Source organism: Curcuma longa, chromosome 2 (genome assembly GCF_044706935.1).
Source record: "Curcuma longa cultivar G26 ecotype Majalengka, Jawa Barat chromosome 2, ITB_CL_G26_1.1, whole genome shotgun sequence".
Classification (NCBI taxonomy): domain Eukaryota; kingdom Viridiplantae; phylum Streptophyta; class Magnoliopsida; order Zingiberales; family Zingiberaceae; genus Curcuma; species Curcuma longa.
Window position 1 is genome coordinate 11,826,006 of NC_133862.1, and position 27,277 is coordinate 11,853,282.

The following is a 27,277-nucleotide window of genomic DNA, read 5'->3' on the forward strand; positions in this document are numbered from 1 at the left end:
TAGACATCCTAACCATAATATTTTGTATACAACCTTTTCCATTTTTCTTTTTTCAAAATTTACAAGTGACACTAATTTTATCATTCTTCAAATTATAGAGAAGAAACTTATTCTCCCTAATAATCCTAATGCTCACAAAGATCACTTTAGGAAGAACACTCATAAGTAATTTTTTTCTTGCTAAGTGGAATGCTTGAAGTTGCATACTTGAGTGTGTCTATATAAATAGATAGAGAGAGAGATACATTCAATTAATGAAAATACATAACCTAGACATGAATCCACTAATACATGCACCTAAATATGAACATATATTAATAACATGCTTTTGTATTTGCATAAACTTTACTATTATGAATGTCCCAAATAGATGGCCAAAGTCAGCTTTACTTCTTCAAATACATGGTACATACAACAAGGCTTCTAAACAACATTAAAATTAGAGTGATCATATTTTCTTAACTTCAAACAGGCTTCTAAACAACATTAGAATTAGAGTGATCATATTTTCTTAACTTCAAACTAGGGTATAACAATTGAGTTTTGTTGTCTCCATTATGAACTTCAACAAAGATTGATAAAAGTACCTAAAACACTTTGCTCAACTTCAATGCTAAGAAACAAGCGAAGTAGCTGTGGTTTATGTTTTTTCATAATCATCACCATGCCTTTTCCTATATCCTTTCATAAGTAGCTGTGGTTTATGTTTCTCAACTTCGCATTGTGCATTCTTTTTGGTGATGTATGCACATTTTAACTCTAATGAGCTTCTTCCCTCCTGGTGGTGGTGGTGGTGGTGATTTTCCTTCCGAAATAGGTTGAAAATAATCATTATCTATCAAGAGTAATCTTTGTAACATCCTTCGCTTAGGTTGAAAATAATCATGATCTATCAAGAGTAATCTTTGTAACATCCTTCTCTTTCACACAATTTGATCTCTGTCACTCTAGTCTTAGAGCTTACTCTACTGGACAAAGATGCATTCTTCAGATCCATCATCATGTTTCCCTCCTAAATGCGAAAGCTTTTGAAATGCGAAGAGTTCCACGGCTTGCTCGTGCTTAGACCTCCTACTCTTCTTCTATTCAGGAACTTCTGTCTTTTGGAACTTGTATAGAGGTTTAGGACTTTGCATTGTGGAAGTGTTGATTCGATATAGTCCGTCCTTTGGTTCGGGGAATTTTGATTGAAGATTGCTCCTTAATTGGTCTTGGCCTTGCACTGGCTCACCTTTTGTGCTGAAACATGCTACAAATAGTGGTTCAAGAGTTGTCTTTGTTTCTATTACTTCTCCATTTGCTATTCTGACTTTAGAGAAACTGTATGTGTCTGGAAATGCATGCTTATTTTCGATCGATCCTATGGTTACTAGCTAACAAGTAATTATCAATCAGAATATTAGATGATATCTTTAACTTGGGATGTAGTTGAGTGAGGTTAGAATAAGAGACCACCTTTGTGTTTAGAAGATCAATGGGCTTGTTATTTTTGCATAAGTAATTATTTATGGAACCTAAGTTTCATTGGTATAAAACTCTGGGGCCTTCCTTTGAACACTAAACATTAGTATGATTTGAGTTTGTGTGGTTTGTACTTTGTGAGTTCTGTTGGTTTCTATCTTGATATGAATTAAGATCAACACTAATTCTCCAAACGCAATCAGGAATTAAGATTATCAAAGCTTAAAATAAGAGGTATATTGTGTATGCACAAGCAATTGATGCGATGATTTAGCGATCAATCATCGGTATCTTAGGCCTTGATATATATGTTGTATTATTTGTATAAAAACATTATACATCATAGCATGATGGTAGGCTATCATCTGTTCCATTATATTATAAAAAATATTTTTGCATTTATTAGTGATTAAATGATATTTTAAAAACAAACTTCTTCCAAATTTTATTCATCAAGCTCAACATTTCAAGAGGACATCATCTTAGATTTTCTAATCCTATTATTTTATTTTTTATTTTTTTGAAAATCTTTACTTTAAAATGGTTGGTAGATTTGGTATCTTGTGAGAGGCTGAATGAGTCAAGTGCATAAAAGAATAGAAAGTTTTCACAAGCCTTCTTCTTACTTACATTTTGATTTGTATAAATTCATCATTGTGAAACAATCATTTCGATGTCGTCGGAGTTTGATTGATCGGATGGCATCGCGAAGGAGGTGAGACAGACGATCCAAGGAACCGAGAAGGTAGGTAATTGTCTAAGACATTCATTAACCTCCTTACCTAGTATATGTCTTGATGAAGTGGTCCATAGAGAGGTAGAAACTAGGAATCTTTCTTTGTCTAGGTAGGCAAATCCCATAATTAGCTCCACTACGCATCAATTTCGGCATTCTCAGGCTGCTCCACCAACTTTTGTAGCTAGTGAGAATGAATGAATGAGTGTTGTCCTTCCTTTTGGATTTATTAGATGGATTGAATGTTGCAAGCTAAAGACCCTCTCCTAAAACAAAATTTATGGAGGGACTTCCATAGCCCTCACGATAACGTGTTCAGCAAATTAATCAAGTATCATGCCTTCCTTGTGCATGGTGCAGCGATAAGACATTTAATAGATTCATCAAGTATCTATGATTTGAATACGATACATTGTAGGATATTTTCTTTCATTAAAATAAAAAATTTAATATGTTAATTAGTTGTTGAGTGAAAAATCATTTAGTTTCCGGACTTATTTGATGGACGAATCAGAGGAACACCATCCATCGTCAGGATTAATTGGGTCTGTAAAGGTTGATAAGGCGTTCAAATATTTTTATATAGCGAGATGAAAATTTTAAGACGTTGGTTGTTGGAGGAGGAACCACTTACGTTTTTTAATTTATTTGATGGACGAATTAAGAAAAGGTTATTCATTTTTTGAATTAGTTGGGTCTCTAAAAATTTAGATATCTGGATTATAATGGTTTAAATCTCAATTACAGTGTACTATAGGGCATTTTAAAAAAATTTTGAGATGTTAGATTATTGGGTGAGAAGTTGCTTACGCTTTTGAATTTATTCAAGGAATGAATCTAGAGAAGGTTATGTATTAATTGAAATTGACTAATTAAGTATTCATGATTTAAATCATAATATATTATATGATATTTTTTTAATAGAATGAAAATTTTAAAACATTCATTTTAGTTTTCAAATATATTCCATAGATAAATCAAGCAAACTGTTCACTTATTATTATTATTTTTTAATAAAAAATGAAATTTATCACTCTAACATATTCAATCGAATCTTTATCCATTTCAATAATTCTAATTTAACGATACCTGAATATCACTTTAACCGTCTTATATGATCAATTTCATAATCATCTATTAAGAGATAAATCAAAAAATTATAATAAATTAGGATGAAAAAAAATATTATTCGACTTTATCAAAATTTAAAATTTTATTTTATTTTATAAATCTGTTTCATCCTAATCAAATCATAACTCAAAAGGCGGAACACAATTAGCTGTCCGACGGAGACAAATGATTCGTCCATCATTGTCGGTGGAATAACCTGCGCGACTGCTCAGGTCCCATCATCGCCGATCGGACGGCCGACAGGGCTCCTTCCATAGATTTGTTTGTTCCCGACCCTTATTTTTCCCAGCGTAGGCGTCTTCCTCGAGTCGCAGAAGATTGTCTAGGGAGGAAGATGAAACTGGCGGCGCAGCTGAAGGGAGTCCACCCTGCGTGCTATGGAGCGTGGTTGCTCGTTGCTTGCTTCCTACTCTCCCTGATCTACGTCTCCACCACCAAATCCGATGAGCTCAGTTTTTCCTTCCGTAAGGGCTCTCGAGCTGTTAGTTCATTCAAATTGCTTACTGCGTTCTTCGTCGTTTTCCTGTTCTGATTTCTTCCTCGCAGTGGGTTCTCAGATACAGCTTGATACCGCTAGCAGCAGCCAACAATTAGGTAAGTTTTCTTAAGCTTAAATCTGTTCCTGTTCGAGTTTCAGTGGCTTAGAGAAGGGAAAAGAAAGCTGGAAGATGAAACAAAGGAGTCACATTCTTTCCCTTTTTTGTTTTTTGTTCTTTTCTTGGAATTGTGGTCTGATTTTTCAGTTCTTAGTTGGTTTATAGTACTCGTCATCTGCTCTGCAGGAACAAGGGAAAAAGAGGGGATTGAGAGATCATCGCCATGCAATCTGAAGTTCAACTATTGCGAAGTGGATGATAGCGCAGTACTCGATCGTAGCCGGCTGGCTGTCAAATTCCAAAACAATGCATCTGCTACTGTGGATCCATTGCAGAGATCTCCTGCGACGAAAGCAGAAATGTCGGATCGATCGCCACTGTGTGATCTTTCCAACTACAGAAGCGACACTTGTGAAATCGAGGGCGACGTCAGAGTAGCCGGCAAGGATTCTTCCTCCGTCGTAGCACTTCTTCCCGACCCAAGCCCGCAGTCATGGAAGATCAAGCCGTACGCCAGGAAGTCGGACCCGTCGGCGATGAGCAATGTCCGGCAAGTCAACGTGCGAGCAGTGGTCGATCATACCGCCGTTCCGCAATGCGACGTGACCCACACGGCGCCCGCCGTCGTCTTCTCCACCGGCGGCTACCTCGGCAACTATTTCCACGATTTCTCCGACGTGCTGGTCCCGCTCTTTCAGACCGCCTGGCCGTTCGCCGGCGAAGTCCAGCTCGTCGTCGCCGACTACAAATTCTGGTGGGTCGGCAAATACTCGCCGTACTTCAACAGGATCTCGCGGTACCCGATCATCGATTTCGACAAGGACGAACGCGTCCACTGCTTCCCGCACGTGCTCGTCGGCCTGAGCAGCAACCGGGACTTGATTATAGACCCGGCGAGTTCGCCCGCGAGGTACACGATGTTCGACTTCGCCGAGTTCATGAGAGAAACCTACTCGCTCGACCGACACCGCGCCGGCGGCGCGCAGGGGAAGAGGAACCCGAGGCTCTTAGTGATCTCGAGGGCCAGGACCCGGAAGTTCATGAACGTCGACGGGATCGCGAGGCTAGCAAGGAAGGTGGGGTTCGAGGTGGTGGTGGCGGAGGCCGACTTCGGCGGCGTGGCCAACTTCTCCCGGCTCGTCAACACCTGCGACGCCATGCTGGGCGTGCACGGCGCGGGGCTCACCAACGCAGTCTTCCTGCCGACGAACGCGGTTCTGATTCAGGTGGTGCCTTTCGGGAAACTGGAGTGGATCGCGGCCAACTACTTCAGGAATCCGGCGAGGGAGATGAGGCTGCAGTACCTGGAGTACACGATCGGAGCAGCGGAGAGCACGCTGACGGAGCTGTACTCGAGGGACGACCCGGTGTTCACAGATCCGGCGTCGATACACAAGCGGGGGTGGGCCGAGATGGGCGCGATCTATCTGAAGAAGCAGAACGTGAGGCTGGATTTGAGGCGGTTCAGGCCGGTTTTGGCGAGGGCTCTGAAGCTTCTCAGGAAGTAGCTAGGGCCGGTTCAGGCCGGTCCACGTTTTCCTGACGTGATGCACGGCGGATCTGACAGGTTCTGACAGACTGCCAGGAACAGGAGATTCACGGGAGGCCGTTTGGCAAAGAAAACGTGCGTTAAAATTCTGTAAGATTTTTTTTTTCCAGAAAAAGAATAGGGGAAGGATTGCACAAAATCCTGCATCGAATATTATGAATTTCAAAATATAATAATGAAATGCAAGTGATATCTCACTTCATGAAACATTTTAACTTCTGACATGCAGGTCCAATCAAACCTGACAGCACAATAACCATCGAATATTATGGATTTCAAAAAAAAAAAAGTCAAATTTTTATAAATACGACGTAGCTGAGAATTGAACCACAGGTCCTTGAGTTACAATCCGAATGTCCTACCATTGCACCATTACCTCGGGGACAAATATTATGGATTTCAAAATATTATAATGAAATGCAAGATGTCTCACTTCATGAAACATTTGAATCAACCCTCACAATAACTCTAAGGAGCCGTTGGATTTAAGTATAATATATCAATAATTCTAAGGGGTTGTATATACTATCAATACATTTTTATATAAAATATATTTATTTTTATTTAATTAAATTATAATTTAACACATTGTTGGATTCGAACCAGTACATCCTAGGACACAAGCGCATATACTTACTATTGTTCTACAACATCTTTTATTTATAAAATTAATATAATTATATATATTAATTCAATTTTAATACGCCGTGTTGATGGGAAACAATTCTTAATACCGTCACTGCCCCCAATGACTTTTATACATAATTTCAATACAATATTATATATAATATAGTTATATATTTATTTCAAAATTATATTTACAGTTAGTGAGGTACAATATTATATATAATATAGTTATATATTTATTTCAAAATTATATTTACATGCCGTTAGTGAGGATCGAACTAGAGTTACACACCATTAAACTATATCGATTTTTCTCTCTTTTTTCAATATTTCTTTTATATACATTTAAAATTTTTAATATAATAATCTCGAACCGTCGTGAACCGTGAACCGTAAACCGTAACTGTCTTGGGCGGTTAAGGTTAAGGGTCGACCTGCCATGAACCGTCGAACCGACGGTTCTGAACCGTAGTCGGGTCTAGGGGTTGTTTGATTTTAAGTTATAATGTATAATCTTAATTATATAATTACTAAGAGAATAAAATATAACTTATGTTGTTTGATTCAATTTTAAACTTACCTAGTAAAACTTGTTTGGTTGAAAATTTTTGTATATCTTAATTTCATATTTACAATATTATCCTTCTTCTCTCCGCTAAGCTTAGCAGAGGGTGCGCAACCGCCGGTGCTCAGTGGTGCAACCAGACAGAGGAGGGATCGCGGTCGACAGGGAGGCACAGATCACGATCAGACGGAGGTTTGGATCGCAGCTGACAGGCGACGTCGCGGCTGTGGAGAAGAAGCAGGGCAGCGCCGTGTGCCCTTTTAAGAAGATGAACAAGGGCGCTGGTGTTTTCACGCAATCATCGCTAAGGGCCGGCGACGAGGAAGTCATGCGATGGTCGAAGGTCGGCCACAGAACGTCTCTGCCCTATTTTTCTCTTGCACGTCTCGCTTCTCTTGTTTCCAGCAGCCAGCGAAGGAGGTCAACGCCACACAGTGGAAAGAAGAATAGCCTCTTGCTTTCCGACGGACGGCGAGATCTTCGATCCTGCGACACCCTTGTGCGGGCAGAAGAACAGGACGGTGGCGTACACGAGAGCGAAGAAGAAAATCCTGTTTTGGAATCAGGAGTTGCAATGAGTCGACTAAAATGAATTTAGGGCAATTTGATATTTGATTAAAGTTTAAAGATATTTTGCCTTTGAGACATAATTGAGTTGGTTACGACGCAGCAGAGTTGTAGAAGAGGACAAGGGTTCGAATCCTGACGAAGCCAGGCAATACCCTCCTGCGTCGTGTGGGGCCGGTGGCGGATTCCACCTTTTGCAGAAAAGTTTAAAGATATTTTTGTCTTAAATGATAAATATTGAAAGGTTTTTTTGAGCTAAATTTATTATTAACCTCAACATTATGAAAAACCTTACCTCTTAAGGTTATCATATTCCAAAGTTATAAACCATTTTACTGATGTGATAATAATATTATATTGCTCAAGAATCATTGATAACCTAAATCAAACAAGATTATCATTAATACCTTTGGACAAATAATCAAGATTATTGTATTGCTCAGGAATCATTGATAATCTAAATCAAATAAGATTATCATTAATACCTTTGGACAAATAATCAAGGCCCTCTTAAGGTTATCAGATTCCAAAGTTATAAACCATTTTACTGACGTGGCAATAATATTATATTGCTCAAGAATCATTGATAACCTAAATCAAACAAGATTATCATTAATACCTTTGGACAAATAATCAAGATTATTGTATTGCTCAGGAATCATTGATAATCTAAATCAAATAAGATTATCATTAATACCTTTGGACAAATAATCAAGATTATTGTATTGCTCAGGGATCATTGATAATCTAAATCAAATAAGATTATCATTAATACCTTTGGACAAATAATCAAGATTATTGTATTGCTCAGGAATCATTGATAATCTAAATCAAATAAGATTATTATTAATAATCTTGAACAAATAATCAAGATTATCAAAGATAATCCTCAACCAAACATCCCTAACTTCTTTGTTAAAACACAAGCAACAAATGGAATCTTACAAATTAGTGGTGTTTGGACCTTGCTTTATGTTTGAAGCATTAAATGTGCCAGCACATGTGATTGTTTGGAAACAAAAGGACATGACTGTAATACGAAAGCACAAAATTAAAAATTTCACCTAGCTACAAATAAATATATAAGTGAGCATTATTAATGCAGAATGCCTGGCCACAGATCGTACCAGCTGATCAAACTGGCTGTTAGACACAGGAAGCACAAGTGAGTTGAACTCAATTTACAAGAAACTAAAGTACATGTATTGTCCACCTTATCCAAGTTTCCACCTGTTCTCCCAGAGCTCTAGAGTCCAAGAATTTGGGTGCCAGTGAAGTTATACCAATGAAAAATGAAACTACATATGACCACTTTCTATGATGCTGCGGTGTATGGCTCCTCGACAATTAGGGAGAAGCTAAAAAATAGACTTGGCAATCTCTGCCATGGCAGATCTGGTTCCATATGCAGATGCTTCCGGGGCATTGCTTCTTCTTTAAGATGTGTCACTTAACTTCTGTGGCGGTGTTGCTTTTTGCTTTTTGTGAGCAGCATGGATTTGGGTTTGGTGTCCCCTGAACTAAGCAATGACCCACCCTGGAGCCACTCCAAGGCTTGTGATGCAGCATCCTTCTCCGCAAGTTTCTTGTTGCTACAAGATTTCCCAATAAATTGCATTCCATTGAACTCGACCATCGCTCGGAACCGATCGTTCCTGAGCTGCTTTGTCTTGTAAGTAGGGTTCTGGCGCCCAGCTCTGGTGAGCAAGGTCTGCAATTGGTTCTTGGAGTTATCACCACCGCCTGTGCTGCTTTCAAGCACAGACTTTGCTGCATTTGGTTTCAGCTCCTGTCGACCAACGACAAAACGACCATTGCAAGGATCTTCTGCCGCTAGCAATCTAATTGCTGAAAGGAGATCCTCACTGCCCTGTATGTCCATTCTAGGATTGACAAGCTGTTTAAGAAACAGGAGTGAGCAGAAAGTTAAAAGGAGTGCATATTACAAGAACTAATTGTTTAAAAAAACCACCTAATGTGCAGCATCAACTCAGATCAAGCCAAACATGAGTATTCTTTCTACTAAACTGCACGCAAAGCTAACAACTAATCTAAAGTGAAAAAATAATCATACTTTGCGTTGAATAAGCTCTTCAAGCTCTCTTTTGAGACTAAGATAAGTTGATTGTAGGTCGGGCTTCATGAAGAATTCCAGGTAACCACCCAACATCTTCACGTGACCATCCTTAACAACAACAAAAACATAGTTAGCAACAATAAAGTGGAATGCCTGAAAATGCGTAAATAAATAAATAAACGAAAAATGAAACTAAAGAAGCTCACAAGTCCGCCTCGCAAAATGTTTCCCCCAAAGAGCAGCAGTACAGAATCAGATACACCAGTTGAATCCCGAAGAAGCACGGAATTCACCTTAACCTTTTCATTGAAAACTAGCCATGGATATGGAATCTTTGCCTCCTTGCTATTAACTGAATTCTGTGAAAGAAAAATGACCATGTAAACAAAACTATAACTGTAGAGACTACTATTATTATGAGCTTAGAACTTTCATTTGTTGCAATAAAAACTGTTGGAACTTTCATTTGTTGCAATAAAAAAAACTGTTAGAACTTTCATTTGTTGCAATAAAAAAAACTGCATGCATGTATCATGCGGTCAAATGAACAGGTACAGAGGAAAACTTACATGGTAAAGCATAACTCGACCATCATCCATTGTCTTCAAAGAAATTGACTTTGCCTTGTTCTGTAGAATGTCAAGTTAATCATCAAGAATACTCATTCTTTAATACTTTCATGACATTATAGAAATTGTACAGCAGAAAATCAAAGAGAAACAGAAACAAAAACAAATATTTTAAAGAAGAATGCTTAAAACTATCTAGCTATGTTTATCTCCACTATTTGAGTTGGCTACATCAATCTTATCCAAACATTAAGCTCCATGCTATATAATTAGTAATATTAAAGTAGATCATTAATTGAATTTTGATCCAATTAACTAAATAGAAGACTTTCAACTATAGATTCTATTAATCACTTTTGAACATTTCCAAATATTATGTTCTAGTTATAATTAACTTTCAATTTTTAGGTAATGAAGTTTATTTCTACCATTCAAACTTCATATCTAATCTACTTGTCCTATCACAATAGCATTTGCAAATCATAAACCAAAGTTATTTATCTATAATATGATTACTGAAGTCATCTTGTACAAAGATAAAATAAGAAGTTAGACATAGTTACTAATGAAAAATCATCTGCACACAACTCTAATACTAATTTCAGACATCTTTTATTCCAACAACATGATTACTAGATATAGTTTTATACAAGAAGACAATAATTGAATAATTAAATTAGTTAAAACTAGTCCTAAACTCATCCAAATTTCATTAGGAATATTATGCAAACTTACAGTTTTTCCTACATTTTCTTTAAAGGTTTTTCAACTTCAGTCAATCTATCTATCTATCTATATCTATCCATATATATCTAACAAATTTATGATTTCTAAGCTTACCAAAAATTTTAGTCACTAAAACTAAATATTTTTTTATTAAAATTATTAATAATGAGATATGGCAACATTCAAAATCATGTCACCCTCTTTATATCTTTCTCAATTACATGATCCTCCATATACTCCCTTGTATTCCTCATAAATTCTCTCTGCATGTTCATTTTAATCTCAGTCAAGTATAAGCTTTTCAGTCACAGAAATACAATGATCTATGTTCTCCCAAAATTCTCTTCTGATTTGATCCTTCAATCCTACTTGAGAAGCATACACACTTGGAGCATCAAACCTCTCTTCTTTTTTTTTAAATCTATCTTACCACAATAATTTTATTTCCAACTCTATTAGCTATGGAAATCATTTAATTGTAATCCTTAGCTAGAAAATACTTCATTTTGAATTTTAGTTTGTGCAATGTGCCAAATTTTAGATCTTGCAAAATGCTGATTTATCAAGCCTTTTCTTCAACTATATTTTTCCTACAAACTTGTTATTTTATTTTCTTTACATCATTGGATTTACAAAGTCTGGTCATTCTCTTAAAAGTGTTTATATGTTAGAAGAGGTTAATCTAATGTTACAATAATAGATAAGCTTCTGGACCCGCATTTTCCCACAACAGTGTGAATATCCTTGCCTAGTTTCCATCATATCTGGGTTCTTATGTGATTGATTGCGTCTAGCCAACTTCCTAGGTCACCCTTTGAACATCGAGGTACTCAAGTTGTCAAGGCTCCTCGTGTCACTTAAAGTTTACAATGTGATTATAAGAAATAGGGTCGAGATTCATGCTCAATTATTTACATGCTTTTAACACTAGTTGTCAGGGCCTAATGTAACTGTTAGCCCTTTTTCATTCTTTGTTGAAAAGAATAGTGCAGAAAATTCTGGTTTAAAGTATTGAGAACTTACAACAACCGAACAAACCCCTGGATATAAGCCAGCACATATTACAGCACGGACAAGGCTTTCATCTCGATTCCATTTGTTGCAAGTAATTAAATTCTCATCAACAAGACCAGATTCCTTCAGAACAGGAAGAAACTGCTTTCGAAGAGAATCAATAGCTTTCAAAGTTTGTCCTGAAAGAAAGTTCTTCCAGCAATATTCGTATCCAGAATGCTCACTTTCTGCATTCTTCCATCCCTCATAAGCTCGAACCAAAGCAAGATGATCACTATAATCACGGCAAGAAAACTGAGATTTTGCAGATTCTGCCAACTGCATTAAAATTTACAAGTCATCATAATCAAAATTTGTCGTGCTGGGAATTTTTGAAATCTGAGAACTCAAAAATAGTGAAGGTTACACACTAGATATTATATGCAAAAAAGGAATAGGAAATGTTCTTTCCATTTTATCATCCTATATTTCCATTTTATCATCCTATATATGGAGCTGGAGTGATCTTTTTGCAACTGGATCTCAATTGAAACCAAATTTTGTACACCTAAATGAAAATCCTCACATTGAGGGCCCGGATGATATGAGGATGTTTTGCATGTCATTCCCTTTTTATTTGAAAAGTAATTCATGGCAAGCAAGCTAATGGCAGTTGGGTTATGCCTTATAAAATACTAAGAACATCAGAAGACAAATGGAAGACACTCAGCCAATTATGGCACTAAGATCCAGGATACAAACATTGAGTTAATAATCAGTTAAAAGGACACAAGAAAGTCACTTACATCCTTCTTGTCAAAGGGGGTCAAAAATGGATCTCTAACACTTAGACCAGCAACAACAGTCAATATAGGATCAAGACAGTTGAACATAGCTCCATAAATAAGCATTTTTCCCAATTTGGGTTCCAACGGAAGCATTGACAAGTGATGTCCTGTAGAAAGAAGTACATGACAGTTCAATAAAAAAAGATTATTACAATAAGAAGAATGGTCAATAACAGAACAGATGAACAAATATCACTTGGTACCTAGAATAGTCAATTCTTCCTTCTCATCCAATGCACCAATGACTTTAAGATATTCAATTGCATTTTGAACCTACAATGGAGATAAATTATGCTTCTACGTGGCATTCAAATCACTCAACTACCAAAAAATTACAGGAAAACTGTATGATAAAGCATGAGAAACAAAATCAATCACCAGATGGGTTTGTCACTAATAGCAGACCATTTGATTTGATTTTCAATGTTTATTTTGGGCCAAGCCCTCAGTTTGAACAGGTCTAACTAGACAAACTGTAGGTGAGGGGTGATCACATCCATTATTTCAATGAAAAAATAGAAATGCATATTTGAAAATCAGAGGGCCTAGCTAGCTGAGTCAATTAATTGCTACTGTTTGACATAAATTAAATGAACAAAATCCAGAACATACTGAAAGACGTTCTGGTGACTGCAATGCCCTGGATAAGAACTTAGATATGCTTCCAAGACGAAGACTTTTGATTTGCAGACAAAGAGATTGTAATGGTGTCCTTAAAAGCTCAGGTAATTGGTAATCAGCAAATGCATCATAGACACATTTTGGATAAAGGTGATAGCACTCCCCCGGCTGTACCCGACCAGCTCTTCCTCTTCTCTGTAGAATAATCCGTGCTAACATCAATAATTCTCAACATAATCAAATTAAAAGGAATTCAAAAATGATTGAGGGAATTAGGGAGAATACATAGTATGAAAGAGACAAAATATTAATTAAATTCTTTTGCCATAGTTTGAACTAAATTTAAGCAGATCGCAATTGACCCTTACTTGTCTAGCAGCTGCCTTTGAAATCCAGGCTGGAAGCAAACAAGGGGTGTTATTTAGAGCATCATATGAAGTCTCCTTTGCCTTTCCACAATCGACAACAAAAACCACATCATTGATTGTGATACTTGTCTCAGCCATGTTAGTTGCAAGAACTATTTTCCTCACACCATTTTCAGGTTTATCAAATATTAACCTCTGCAAAAAAAGAACAAGAACTGGCTTAGAAAAGGAGTATAAAATTAAATAAGACAAAGTAGCAGTAGATAATACCCAAGTATATTAAATCGATCTGAGGAGAAAACAGATTTACTACTCAACTCATAAGATTTCTGGTTAATTAAAATAATGGTTTCTGGTTAATTAAACTTAATAATTTTGGTTAATTCAAACCATGATTTCTCCTTAATTAAACACAAGAATAGTTCATTAAAACCATGATTTCTGGAAATTAAACCCAAGATTTCTGGTTAATTAAATGCAAATTTTCTAATTTATAAATTCTAAATTTCTGATTTTAATAGTGGAAAACAATTAAAGAGAAAAGGTGACATTATGAATTTAAAATCAAAAACTCTTGAACCAACACCTAATTGATTAATTATTTTAAATTAAATCTTCTATAATGATTTCTTTACTATCAACAAAAAAATTATTTTTATCTCTCTTACATACTTGGACACTAGTTGCTTACATACTTGGACACTAGTTGCTCCGGGATGCAAAACTCCAGTTTTGGTAGTTCTATGCTATGTAGTGGTGCTAACTCAGATTTGAGTTGTCAGACGTAGCAACAACATGGTCATCACATTGCGAGAATAATTGATCCTCAATCCAAGCACACTAGTGAGTGTGTAGACCACATTAAGGGAGTGTAAAAGTTTCTTTATCAGCGCTCGCATCTTGGTTTTTTGTGTTTCAATGTCTTTGTAATGACACATCATGAAATGAGGTTTATGATGTGATGGATCATTATTTGTTAGATTTTTTATCCTTCATGCAAATTCTTTGTTGTCTATATTTCTCTTGATATTAGTATTTATTTATAACATTTTACCTTGACTCCTACTTAAAAATTGTGTCCTTATTGCTTTTAACATTTTTTTTCATATTCTAGTGAGCAGTTTAGTGAACCCGACCAAGAAAAAATGTAGCACCTTTATATACAGTTATTGAGTTGTTCTTTCGATAGATTTTTTTAATAGTTGCCATCATGACATGTTTTGAAAAATTGTAAAAAATGAGATATTGTGTCAATTAATTTTGCTCCTTTAGGCTTTGGATGTTTACATTATTTTAATGTGTGACAATTGTTGGAATGTCCTAATGCACATATTAGTGGGTGCATTGGGCTGCGCCAGTATGAGCACAATAATTGAATGATAGAGACTTCTTAAAAAGTCAAGACAAAGGCTTAAATGTTCTTTGGTAATGGTAAAGAAATGTCTGTGTCCATTAGTTCACAGAAAATGCAATTGAAAATTTGAGTACAGCATCAAAAAATTTCCATTAGGTTTTCTAAATGTAGCCTATAAACTTAACATCCCTATTTGACAAAATAGGTGTAGGTAAATTATGCAACCTATGAATCTCCTTAACAATGTTGTGTGTGATATGTGATGCATATTATTTTTCTGATATAAAAGAAAGTCTTATCATTTTGTAAAATTTATCCATGCCCACCCTAACAGAATCATGAATCTAATTGAGTGCAAAAATCAATATTTTTCTTGACAGTACTAGTCGTTCAACATTAACACACAGACAACCCTTGCAACCTCACAAGAATGAAAAAAAAAAACCGATCAATTACTAAGGTTGCAATGACCTTTCCAAGCATCTCATAAAGCTACCTTCATATAATTGACAAAAATTTTCAAATGGATGTTCAAGGAACAAACTAATGTGTTCCCTTAAATAGGTAAAAAATCATTGATCAAGTAGTTCATCTAGTCACAATGGTTCCCACTTTATATCTCTTAAAAATCATCCCAAAGTAAACAAGTAATAAGCCAATCCCTCTGACACTCAAATTCTATGATTTGTGTGCTAATCCTGAAGCAGAAACAAGCCTGCTGAGTGCATTAGCACGTTTGTTCTCATGAAGATGATGTTTCAAGATAAAAGTTGTATTCTTGAAAGAAATATACCAATCTAGCATGTTTGACTCATTATTTCACAATTAGATGAAGTTTTGTACCTCATGATTGAAGTGCAAGATGAACACATTCAGCATCTTAAACCCTCAACGATAGCATAAAACTGTTCATCATAATTGAGAAGCATGCTGTAGTCTTGTTGAATTTTTCACTAAAGAACATAATCATGTCTTCCTTATGGCTTAAGGTGTCTCCCACCCATATATGTAATGCATCACAAGTCGCTTCAAAACGCTTGGTATGATCTAGGTGCCTAAAGACAGAAGACCAGTCATCCTTTCATTGATCTCCCAAAAGATTGTGAAAGCAGAGTATATCCAAGTGAACTCTCCTTTTCTAATAAAGGTCCTTATGGGATGGTACTAAATTTTTTAATGAGTGTGCAAAAGAAAAAAAAAAACAGTGAGACTGTAGTAATGAACTTCCTAAATGTAATTGGATTTAGGCCAACCCTTAGTTATCTTAATTTTGCATCATCAGATCTTGACTAGAAATGTTAAGAGAATTTCTTAACAAAAACATTTTCTAGAAATTGATATAAACTTTTTGTTTTGAAAGAGATCCATACAAAATGTCTTTTTGTTTTGAAAGAGACCCATACATTTTCTTGAAATTGATATAAACTTTTTGTTTTGAAATTATATAGAAATGCTTCACTTTCATATATATCAAAATGTCATCAATCTAGACTACCAATAACTTTTGCATAGAGATTCATACAATTTGATGTATCACCCTCATGAATATGCATGGAATGTTTGACAGTTTGAAGGGGATGACTACCTATTTACCCAACTCATCTTGTGTTTTATATAAAACCTTGCGTGCATCATCAATTCCTGATTTTAGTTTTAGCAATACCCACTGCACAAGTTAATTTGGATGCCAATTAACCATCTAAATGACTTTGGGTCTCTTAATTGATGATCCCACAGGATTAAAGAGAACATTTGAGAACCAAGAATATTTATTGTTAGAATAATGAAAATCATATAGGTTTTAAAATAATCTGATTTCAGAAGACTAGGACGAAATAGACTAGATTTAGTAGAGAAAGTAAGAAAAAAATAGAAGTTATGCAAAAACAAGTAGAGCATTGTAGACCATAGATTGATTTATTTATAAAATTTCTATTTGTATTTGCACATGATTCAACAAATTGAAAGCATACACACAACTAGGGAACAGCGAGATTAAGTTGCACCTGCTCTGAACTAGCCATTGCGCCATGGCATGCGAGAAGCAGAACCTTTGTAGGATCTCCAAGAAGAGGATTAGCTTGCAATTGATCTTTGAGAGAGTTGATGTCATCCCAACCAGTCATAAACACCAAAATTGCACCAGGCCTTTCATTCCGACAAATATGGCAAAGAATACCTTCTATAAGGTTAAAACCAATGGAGTCTGGATTCCAACAAGATAGTGACTCACGAGTCAGTGAACCATACTCCCTAAAATCTGCAGCCTCTAAGGCATCCTGAAAAAAATGATAACATTATTAATTTTGTATTTAAATTAGAGCTTTAAATTATAAATTATAATGGCATATTTCATACCTCAACAGCAGAAGCAATTTGGCTTTTCCTTTTCCTGAGAGTTTGTTTCTGCATTTTCCACGTTTTATCTTGGCCATAATCATCAATTTGATTGTATGGGGTCAACCTATAGCCAGTCATTTCCAGAACACTCTCCAAGAAATGTGTCCGAACTGGATAGGTAAAACCCTGTAAATTAAATTAGAGGACTTGTGGTTCAATCATTCAATTAATAAACTACAAGAAAAGCAGCATATATGAGTGAAAACAAAAACATGCAGGTGCTCATACATCAAAATGCTGATACTGTAAGGCAAATTTTTGAAGATTAATAAACCATGACTGATCAACAAAATCCCTAATTCAGACAGATTAAATTGATTTCCCAAATCAGAATTGGTCAATTAAGATAATTTTCATTCCATTTTAAGTTTTAGATCCAAATATTGAACCAATGGAGAAATTAAAACTAGAACAGTCAAGCACAATCCTACACATATTTATAAAGGAGAATATATAAATGAAAGCAAAAATAATAATATCTGAGCATGCACCACAAAGTTGATGCTAAACAACAAAGGTTAGAACGTTAACCAATTCAAGTCTATGGCCCACTAATTTAAACCAAACAAATCTATAAATAGAACTGATTTAGAGTCTGGGATTCTGGATTAAGTTCAACAGATATTAAAATCTACAAACTGACTCAAAAGAGAAATTCAAATCAGAACATAATTTACCACTAACCGAGATCTACAAATCAACTAATATAAATTCAAGTATTCAATAGCTTTCGTGAGAACCATGATTGGCAAGTATCAGAATCGCAAATATTCCAAAAGCCTAAGTATCCACCGTATCGAATTAGTAGGATCAGAATTAAAGAGAAAAACCTTAAAAAATGGAAAATAATGGGAAAAATAAATAAATTTATTAAATAACTGAAATAACAAAAGGGATTCAAAAAAGTCTTTCAGAATATTAATTGATATTTAAAATATTTCAAAAAATAGGCAATAGTATGGTTGCTATTTATTTCCTTCTCATATAAATTACCTGTATTCTTGATATCATTTAGAAATATTCAGAATATTACTTGATAATCAATTTATATTGTTACTTAGTAAATGAGAAATAACCACTAATAATTATAATATTTAACATAATGAATAGCTACTTGGATTACTAATTTAGTAGTAAATTATTAATCATCAATAAAAATATTGAGTATTCACTATATAATGAAAATAATTACACTTGTTAATTGACATAAAAATATTAGTAACTATTACTTTATTTGAATCCCTGCATAAAAAATATTAATTTATTTCAACTTTACTAAATTATTGATAAATGAAAAGGTATTAATAACTAGCAATATAGCCTAGGAACTATAATTTTAATTAAGTCTACCAATAACAATTTTTTAATTAAAATAATACTAAATATTTTAACATCAAAATATGATAATAAATTACTAATAATAATTAAAAAAGATTAAAAAATAGCAGTACTTTTTGAAACAAACACAATTTTTCTTGATAATAATTAACTATACACTAAAAATCATTAATTAATTTTATGAAATCCGGATATCATATTATATTGTACAATTATATATTTATTCAAATAAGTTAATAACTGATATTTTACACTAAATATAAGTATATAAGTTGAAAATCCTAATATCTTTATGTTTCTTACAACCCCCACATTTTCTCACAACCACAACACATGCCACTCCCCCACCTCATGCAATCAGATCTCCTAATGGCCACATAATCACAAGTCAAACACACAACCAAATGCCAACAACACAGTTTCACCATCATCACTGCTTCATTTAGTCATCTACGCATTAGGTATCATTCAATTAACCTGAAATTCTATGACTTCCACTTGAACTTAGGTTTTTGAAGTTTCTAACCCCTGCATTCTTCTTCTCCTCCTTGGTTCACTTGAGATGCCTGAGAAAATGGATAAAATCAGATCAAACTAAGCCAATTTCAATCCAATTTGCTGATCCAGATAGTGACATTGGCTGAGTTTGTCAATCAATGTCAGCTCCAACTCCATGAGCATCATCCTAGGTCAACCGTCATAAATAGAAGAAGAGAAGGGAAGATGTAAGGAGGATATAGATCATTGATTAAGAATAATTTCATCTAGAACACCTCAAAGCAAAATTTTAAACAAGCAAGACAAATAGTTTGGTAACTCTATGGATAGCACGGATTTAAGTAACTATCAATTAGCTACTTAACTTTATCAATTAATGTTATGGCATAAATAATCCTTGATTATGGTCAAACATGCAACAACCAACCAGTAACCAGACTAGGACCTCAAGCTTTCTAATCAAGTTTTCATGGCTAAAGTTGCATTTCAAAAAGATGGGACCAAATCAATGAGACAAAACTGTAAGGAAAAAAAAGAATAGGTAAATGAAATAAGAAAGAAGAAAAAAAGAACAATAATAAGTGATAAGTAGAATAAGAAATAACTCTAGACTAAAATCAGTAAGTAGCACTAGGGGTCAGATTTCTAAGAATAGAGACATTCTTCAACAATTTGCTAACTTACAGGGATGTGCAGCATTGGAGAACCACCAAAGTAGGAAGAGAACAATTCAGCATTCAGAGTCGCACTCATCAAAATTAACCTAAGTTCAGGTCGACGGGGGAGAAGATCTTTTAGAACAATGAGAAGGAAATCTGGTGAATGCAAGCAACAGATAGGTCGTTAAAGATAAACTGCTACTTTCCCCTCAAAACTGGATTTCTTGAAAGTCTCAAAAACAAAATCACCTTCATTCATTCCACGTTCATGAATTTCATCAACAATAACATGTGTAACACCTTCTAAGTTTCTATCAACTAGCAATCTCCTCAACAAGATTCCTGTTGTGCAGAAAAGTAAGCGAGTATCCCTTCCTTTCATGCCTTCCAAACGAACTTTATATCCAACCTACAAAAAATGATAAAGATTACTAGTTCTTTCATGATACTTGAATCTGATTCACATAGAGAACATTTGCGACTAAGCGTTCAATGTAAAAGCACTTACAGATTCACCCAATTTCTCTCCCCTTTCAGCAGCAACCCTCTCGGAAACAGCCATTGCTGATATTCGTCTAGGCTGAGTACAAATAATATTGCAGGTCGCACCACGTGCTGCAACAATCTCAGATTCTAAAATATATTGAGGTAGTTGTGTAGTCTTACCACATCCTGTTTCACCTGAAACAACCACCACCTATAGAAGGAAGAAAACTATCATTTGCTGGACTACTAACAAAAACTCAATGAAAAATAGGCAAATGAAAGATGTTCAGACTAACATCTGAAATATAACAATTATAAACATCAGGATGTTACCTGTCATGTATTGGAAAAAGATATTAGACAAACTACTAGAGTGAAGAACAGAGAAGTGTGTTGGAAAAAGACATTAGATATTTTGGTCATACAAAGCCAAACTACTAGAGTGAACAACAGAATGCATGAACATGGGGTTCAAGTGTAACTAAGTGGTCAAATGTGAAATAAAATTACACCCAGGTAATTTCAGATGGCAGATCTGCTCAAGCACATTGATATGCTCATTGATGTCAAACCCTACAGTTGACATCTTTTGTCCCCCATTTTACCCAAACATTGATGTCAAGTAGTTAATGAGCAAAATATGAATTGTACTAAATGAGTTTACAGTATGTCAGGAGGATACACAAGATTAGATGAAACACAAACAGAGTTTCTAAGCAAGGATTTTGCAAAATCATAAACAAATAGAAACACCAGGAGGTAGGAAATGCTGTTTAGTATTTTAATGGATGAACTCCCACAGCACTCAAACAGGCCCATCAAACTAGCAGAGGAATTGAAACAAAAAATATTGAAATTGCTTAGCGTATTTTAATGGATCAAACATCACATGACATATCTTAAACTGAGAAAATTACAAATGGTTGTTTATTGCAGATGAAGTTTCAGAAATGAAGAAAAATGCTTGTTGATACTGAAAATCAATATGATATTTGAAATAGGAGAAATAGTAGGAACTGTACACAACCTGATTTTGAGATATGGCTGACAAAAAAGCTTCCTTTTCTTTATAAGCTGGAAGATTTCTGCGAAATTCAAGCATCTTCATGCCTTCTGGAGATTCCTATACAAGAATATAAAATTTGTCAAGGTATGACACTAGGTTGGATGCTACAACACCTGAAAATTTTACCCAAGCAACTAACATGTAAGCCTTTAATTGACACAGGAAAGTCAAAGAACTTCTGAGCAGAATGCCAACAATTATAGTAATTTTCATTTCTACAATTTCCATAATTTCTAATGTTTTACCGCAGCCATTTGATGGATAAAATTTTGGGTTCAAACAATAAGCCTTCAGTCAGTGGCTAAACATGACCAATACTATAGAAAATGACTCTGATAAAGTTCAACCAACAAGGTCAATCTATATTACAGAGCAATACCAAGGGAATAATATAGCAAAGAAGAAAAAGGATAGGAAATGAAGGCAAGCTTACACAGTTCAATCAAGGAACAAAGTCAATTGTGGTTAGAGTGTAATGACATGCGTGGTAAGAGAATGGGTGAGAGAGATTATAGAAAAACAACATATAAAGCAGAGTCTAGATCCCTCAACTAATATCTCAGTTACCACAGGCACTAGACAAACAAGAGCTTTAGGAGATCAATTTGTTCTAGCAACGCATCAAAGCAGAATAAAGATGTGTAAGTGGACTTTAAATTCTTCAAAATACCTCAGAAGCTGTGGGTGCTAGTGAAGCTAGAGCTTTAGGAGATCAATCTTCTCTTGCAAGATCTTTTCTTTTTTTACTCACTCTTTTGTTTTGTTCTTCCTACATAACCACCATCAATCCCACAGATAAAAAGCAACAAGAATTAATAGTTTATTCCCACATTGATTTTGATTTAGTCATCAGATCTTATGTTGGAATCCTACATGAGCTTTTGTGATTCTTTTTCAATTGAATAATATTTTGCTTTATTGTCTCTTGGTATGAAAGCAACTTTAATTCAAATTTTGTGGCTACCAGGTGTTAGTGTCAGCCCTTAGTGCCAATTCGGATTGAGTGAGACTCGAGTTGGACTCAAGTCAAATCGAATCCATTAAGAGGATTGCATGATCATCATGTATCAGATTAATAGGGTATTAATTCCCTCATCATTAAGAGGGTTGCATGAGCATCATTAAGAGGGTTGCATGATCATCATGCATGGCATGCATGGGATTATTAAAGGTATTAATTCCATGGAATCCCAAGAGCCAAAAACCGTTCATATTCCATGGTTGGATATAAAAAAGGGATGAGAGGCTCTTGAGAGAAAGATTATTGGTCTTCTTCCTCTTCTCTTCTACCTTGGCCGAACCTAGTATTGTGGCTAGCACCACGATTTGGTTCCTCTCCATCTCAGTGTTCGTATGGATACCGTGGAGGTGCGAACATACTGATCGTGCTGAGATTCGTCAACCTTTGAAGGCAAGAGTTGCTGTCGGGATTGCGAAGGGCTCGCATCGAAGGTAATCTCGATTCCAGTAGCTAGAATCGGTAAAACGAATATGATTTTCGCATGGATCTTCTGGAGGGATCCTTTTTCCGCTGCGTTTTATGCGGCTAAAATTGTTTTTAGGCGCATGCAGATCCCTACGCCAGGTTCTTTATTTCACCATGAATTTTCATTTTTATTCAAGTTTTTGTTTATTGATTACAGTACTTAAAACAAAGATTATCAATTGTCTAGCCCTTCCAATATCTTTCTTTCAGAATCAATGTCAAATTTCACATAATCTAATGTCATCTTCTCTTGATCTTTCTCCCCTTTGAGAGTAAATGTTGGAACACTAATCTCTTTAATGACAGCAACACATATCAATCCCTCAGTGGCACAGTAGGTTCCAATTTATAAGGTATATAAATCTCTAGGTAGCACAGTAGGTTACAATTTATAGGTTGTCATTTTCTCTCTTTAGATATCTTCCTTGTCTTTCAAGTAGATAATAAAGCTTTACTCAGCCTTTTCTCTACATTGATCAACCTATAAACTAACTTGAAAAAAAATCTTTGTCAAATTCTGTTCAATATTCCACTTATCTCAACAGCACCAATATTGCATCTTTGCTATGTTTGTAACTCTTAATGGTATGGCACATTTATTATTTGTGGAAACAAAAGTGCATATAAACTAACTTGAGGAAAAAGGGCTGTAATACTACAGTGCATGCTATATAATTTAATATCTACAATCAACTAGGCATGGTATGGAAGGATGAATTATGCTAGAGTAAACTACACAAAACAGATCACATCACTAAGCTATACTACATGGATTGACACATATAAACAAATCCACTTATAAAAGGCTAGATCTTCCCATTTCCCAATTAGATAGATGGGAATATGTACAACTACTATGTAAATACGGATATCATATCCACATACATATCTAATATCAAGAAGCTTCTGAGAAACAGGATTTTTTACAAATTTATGAAGACAAAGCACAAATGATATAAAAATTATGCAAACTAAGAAAATTTAACCTGCCAATTCTGTTGTTGATTACGGAGCTGCAAGCTTTTCCTTCTGAGGATTTTCTCCATCACAATACTTTTAGATGTTTGTATGTCTTGTTGTTCAAAAATGCTTTCATCAGTAGCAAAACTGTCAGTGCTACTTGTTCTGGAAAATCCAACACTAGGAAATTTTTAAGATTTTTTCGCTTTCGAGTAAGATAATCCCCAAGCAAGGAATCTACTTCTCTATGCAAACCAACAGGAATAGAGACCTAGAAGCATAACAACTAGGTTATGTCAGAATACCAACTTCCAAAAAAGACAGAAAAAGTGAAGTCAATAATGAATTTTAACAAAGAAGAAAACAAACTACCATCCTAGATTTTGGATGTTTATACTAATGGATGGACTGTAAGTAGTTACTCAGAAGTACCTCTCTTTGAGGCCTTTTATCATCAAGGTCTTGCCTATAGTTAGGCAATGGCACCTTACTGAAGACAATGACCTTTGCGTACTGTCGACTGAAATGGAAATAATTTTCTTTAAATAAGCACTTCTTACTCAAAAGATAGAGAGGATATTTTACTTGGCAAAAATACACTAAATCTGAAGGAATAAGATGGATAAAGCATACCTGTACAAGCCCATTCTATCTGCCACTGTTGCAAGATGCTCAAAGTCACGCCTGTCTTTTTTCTCCCTCGACACTAATTCTTGCTCACTTTCATTTCGCAGAAGCATGCTTAGTTTCCACTTCCATTCATCAACATTTTCCAAAGTTGATGCACCCTGAACATTTCAAAAAGCAGAATTCAAGAGAGAAAGACATTGAAAGAATATAGGGCAAATGTCAAAAGAGTGCCTCTATTTTTTGGAATCATCAAAGGGGCGCCGCTTTTTGATTTTTTTTTTATCAAAAATGCATCCCATCCCACCAGCAACCCATGTACAATTACCCAACTGCCTTCCAATACCCTGTTTCCATTATTATCTTCCGCCTAAATCCTGAACCAGTCGGGCGCATTGTAGCAACTACGAAATCGTAGTTGTTACAATGTATACTTAACTTGTTCAAAAACATTCACGGATTTAACTTTGCTCACCTACCATTCATGTTGTAGCAGCTACAAAACCGTAACTGCTACAACATAGATTCGACTTGCTCACCAAACATTCACGTTATAATAACTACGAAACCGCAGCTGCATGTGTAGCAACTACGGTTTTGTAACTACTATAACACACCCCTAGTTCATAATTTAGGTGGGAAATAATAATAGGAATAGACTAGTGGAGGACAGTTAAGTAATTAAACATGAGTTGCTGGTGGGGTGGGGTACCCTTTTGATAAAAAATCAAAAAGGAATGCCCCTTTGATGATTTGGAAAAAATGAGGCGCCCTTTTGATTTTTGCCCAAGAATATATATTGGGATAGAACAGTATGTAAACTAGACAAACAAGCTAATAAGATCTACAAAGTCACAGTTGCAAAATAGGAATGTTATTCAAATTTCAGAAGCTATCATAGAGGAAAACCACATTGTGAAAACTAATGTGATTATTTGTGATACCGATGTCTCTGTAATGTGTGGAACATCCAGCTCAACCTTAAAAGACTCGGACAACAAATTGACAATCAACTGTTGGCATTACTACATAAATTACGTCCTTAGATATATATCTCCAAAAAATCAAAGTGATATTTTAACTTTCCACGTGTGAGCCAGAGAAACAAAGGGCATTAGACAAAGAGATTAACAAAGCAAGGAATATTATTCGAGTCCAGAAATGGACCATGAATTTGAACAGCTTCGTTTTTAATCTGAGCTAGAGCTACGATCAAATAAAAAGGGAAAGAAAGTGGCGCAAATATTGTAATTCCGTTCTTAGCTTATTCCTTAACAATTTTCCGAACAAAGATCATTTTTTTCACAATGATACTAACAGGTCTAACGTCAAAGTAGAGTACAAAACAGAGCAGACGTACCCTATCAATAAAAAATATAAATACAAACCACCAACCTTGTCAGACGCTGATGATGGTTCCACGTCGCGATCGGACTCGTCGTCGGGGTAATCCTCGTACGCATACCTGGAGTAGTGCGAGCTTTGCTGGTGTAAATAAGGCGGATATCCATCGGCTCCAGAAGCAGTCGACGCCGAGGACATCGGACTGAGAGCTACTCCCTGCCCAACCCCATCACCCCAATCGTAGTCGACAGACCTCGCAGCGCTGAGGGTCCCGTTCGCTGACCTGATCATGGACCGGAGCCGTCGCGGGATGGGCGGCACGTAGACCCCAGAGGTGGCGCCGCCGCCAGTCTTCATGGGCGCGAAGGTGGGGCCAAGGTATGAGGAACCCCTAGGTCTCGGGGTGGGATTTGTAGGGTAGAAAGAGCGGAACGGAATGGTCGGGGTTACAGGCATGGGGAAGCGGCGGCGAAGCCGGCGGCAGCCCCGCAGAACTGTGGCGGAGAGCATCGTAGTTCTCCACCTCTCATCAACCTGCCGCCGAACCTATTCGCTCGCGACCAGAGGGATCAAATCACTGCAAATTGTGAACTTTTTCTCGATTCTGTACGAGAGGGGCAGCCAGAGGCGGCGGGCCGCAGGGCGTGGCGAGTTAGGGTTCTTGTTCGGTTACGGTTTGGGATCCTTTGAGATCCACGAAATATCCGATGGGAGCTCGATCGGTAGACACGTGTCAATATAGAGTCGAGCGACGTCAGATGTAGTCACGGTTAGGTTAAGAATTCTGAAATGTCTGACGTGTCAGTAAAATAGACGCGAAATACGATGGGTGTTGTCTCGGACGCAACGGGGATTCCAAATTTGCAAATCGTGCTTAGTTGTATTTTGTTGGCCCATTAATCAAAACAGTAATTAGGATTACTTATAAATTATAACCGTCAATTGGATTGGACTCATCAAATTGATCCACGATGGATTAAATTAAAATTTTATCAATCCATTTTAAAATAGATTCAAATAGATTGACTTGCATAGATCCGTGACTCGCAATCTGTATGAGTTGGCCTGCAACGGATTTGAGTTGATCCGCAGATTGAAAATTTTTATTTATTTATTTTAAAATTAAAATAAAAAATTTAATGAGTTAATAAGCTTGATCCCTTTAAATTACAATTCAAGTTTAAAATTTTCAACTTAAATTGTAATCCAAATTTAATATTTTTAAATTTTTTTAATTTTTTGATAGGTCCGTGAGTTAACCCGTCTAACTCACAATCCATCTTAGGTTCGATTGGATTGGAGATTTTTCAATTCGCCAAATTAATGTGTCGATCCATCTTGTACCCGTCCGTCGTAGATTGATCTGTTTGACAGCTCTATTATAAGTAAATAGGACTAATTAGTTTATATGATAACCGATATACAAAAAGAAAAAACGGCATGCAATACATAACGACAAATGAAGCTAGAAAGGTCACATGTCGTTTTGCATCGACTTGTAACAAGTGTTACAAGATTTCTTTGAGCGTTACAATTATTCTTGAACAAATGTGCAAAAGCTTTCGTAAACACTACAATTCACCTTCTATAAATCCTTGAGAGATTGCGCATATATTCTATAGCAT

General features: G+C 35.8%; 2 protein-coding genes across 2 annotated transcripts; one reads left to right on the top strand and one right to left on the bottom strand.

The window, feature by feature from the left end:
• Positions 1-4,182: 4,182 nt before the first annotated feature.
• On the top strand, positions 4,183-5,461 carry LOC141822203 (alpha-1,3-arabinosyltransferase XAT3-like). Its single transcript, XM_074709638.1, has one exon. It carries the CDS (start codon positions 4,284-4,286, stop codon positions 5,430-5,432), a length of 1,149 nt encoding a protein of 382 aa, XP_074565739.1. The 5' UTR covers positions 4,183-4,283; the 3' UTR covers positions 5,433-5,461.
• Positions 5,462-8,265: 2,804 nt separating this feature from the next.
• On the bottom strand, positions 8,266-26,265 carry LOC141820898 (DExH-box ATP-dependent RNA helicase DExH3-like). Its single transcript, XM_074708258.1, is given in 20 exon segments — positions 8,266-9,129; positions 9,307-9,417; positions 9,516-9,668; positions 9,879-9,938; positions 11,628-11,936; positions 12,404-12,552; positions 12,649-12,718; positions 13,058-13,261; positions 13,435-13,629; positions 16,795-17,067; positions 17,147-17,314; positions 19,709-19,839; positions 19,933-20,092; positions 20,192-20,380; positions 21,197-21,292; positions 23,708-23,874; positions 23,877-23,952; positions 24,114-24,201; positions 24,315-24,469; positions 25,704-26,265. Coding segments are annotated over 20 exon segments (3,660 nt in total). The 5' UTR covers positions 26,163-26,265; the 3' UTR covers positions 8,266-8,682.
• Between the last annotated feature and the right edge of the window lie 1,012 nt (positions 26,266-27,277).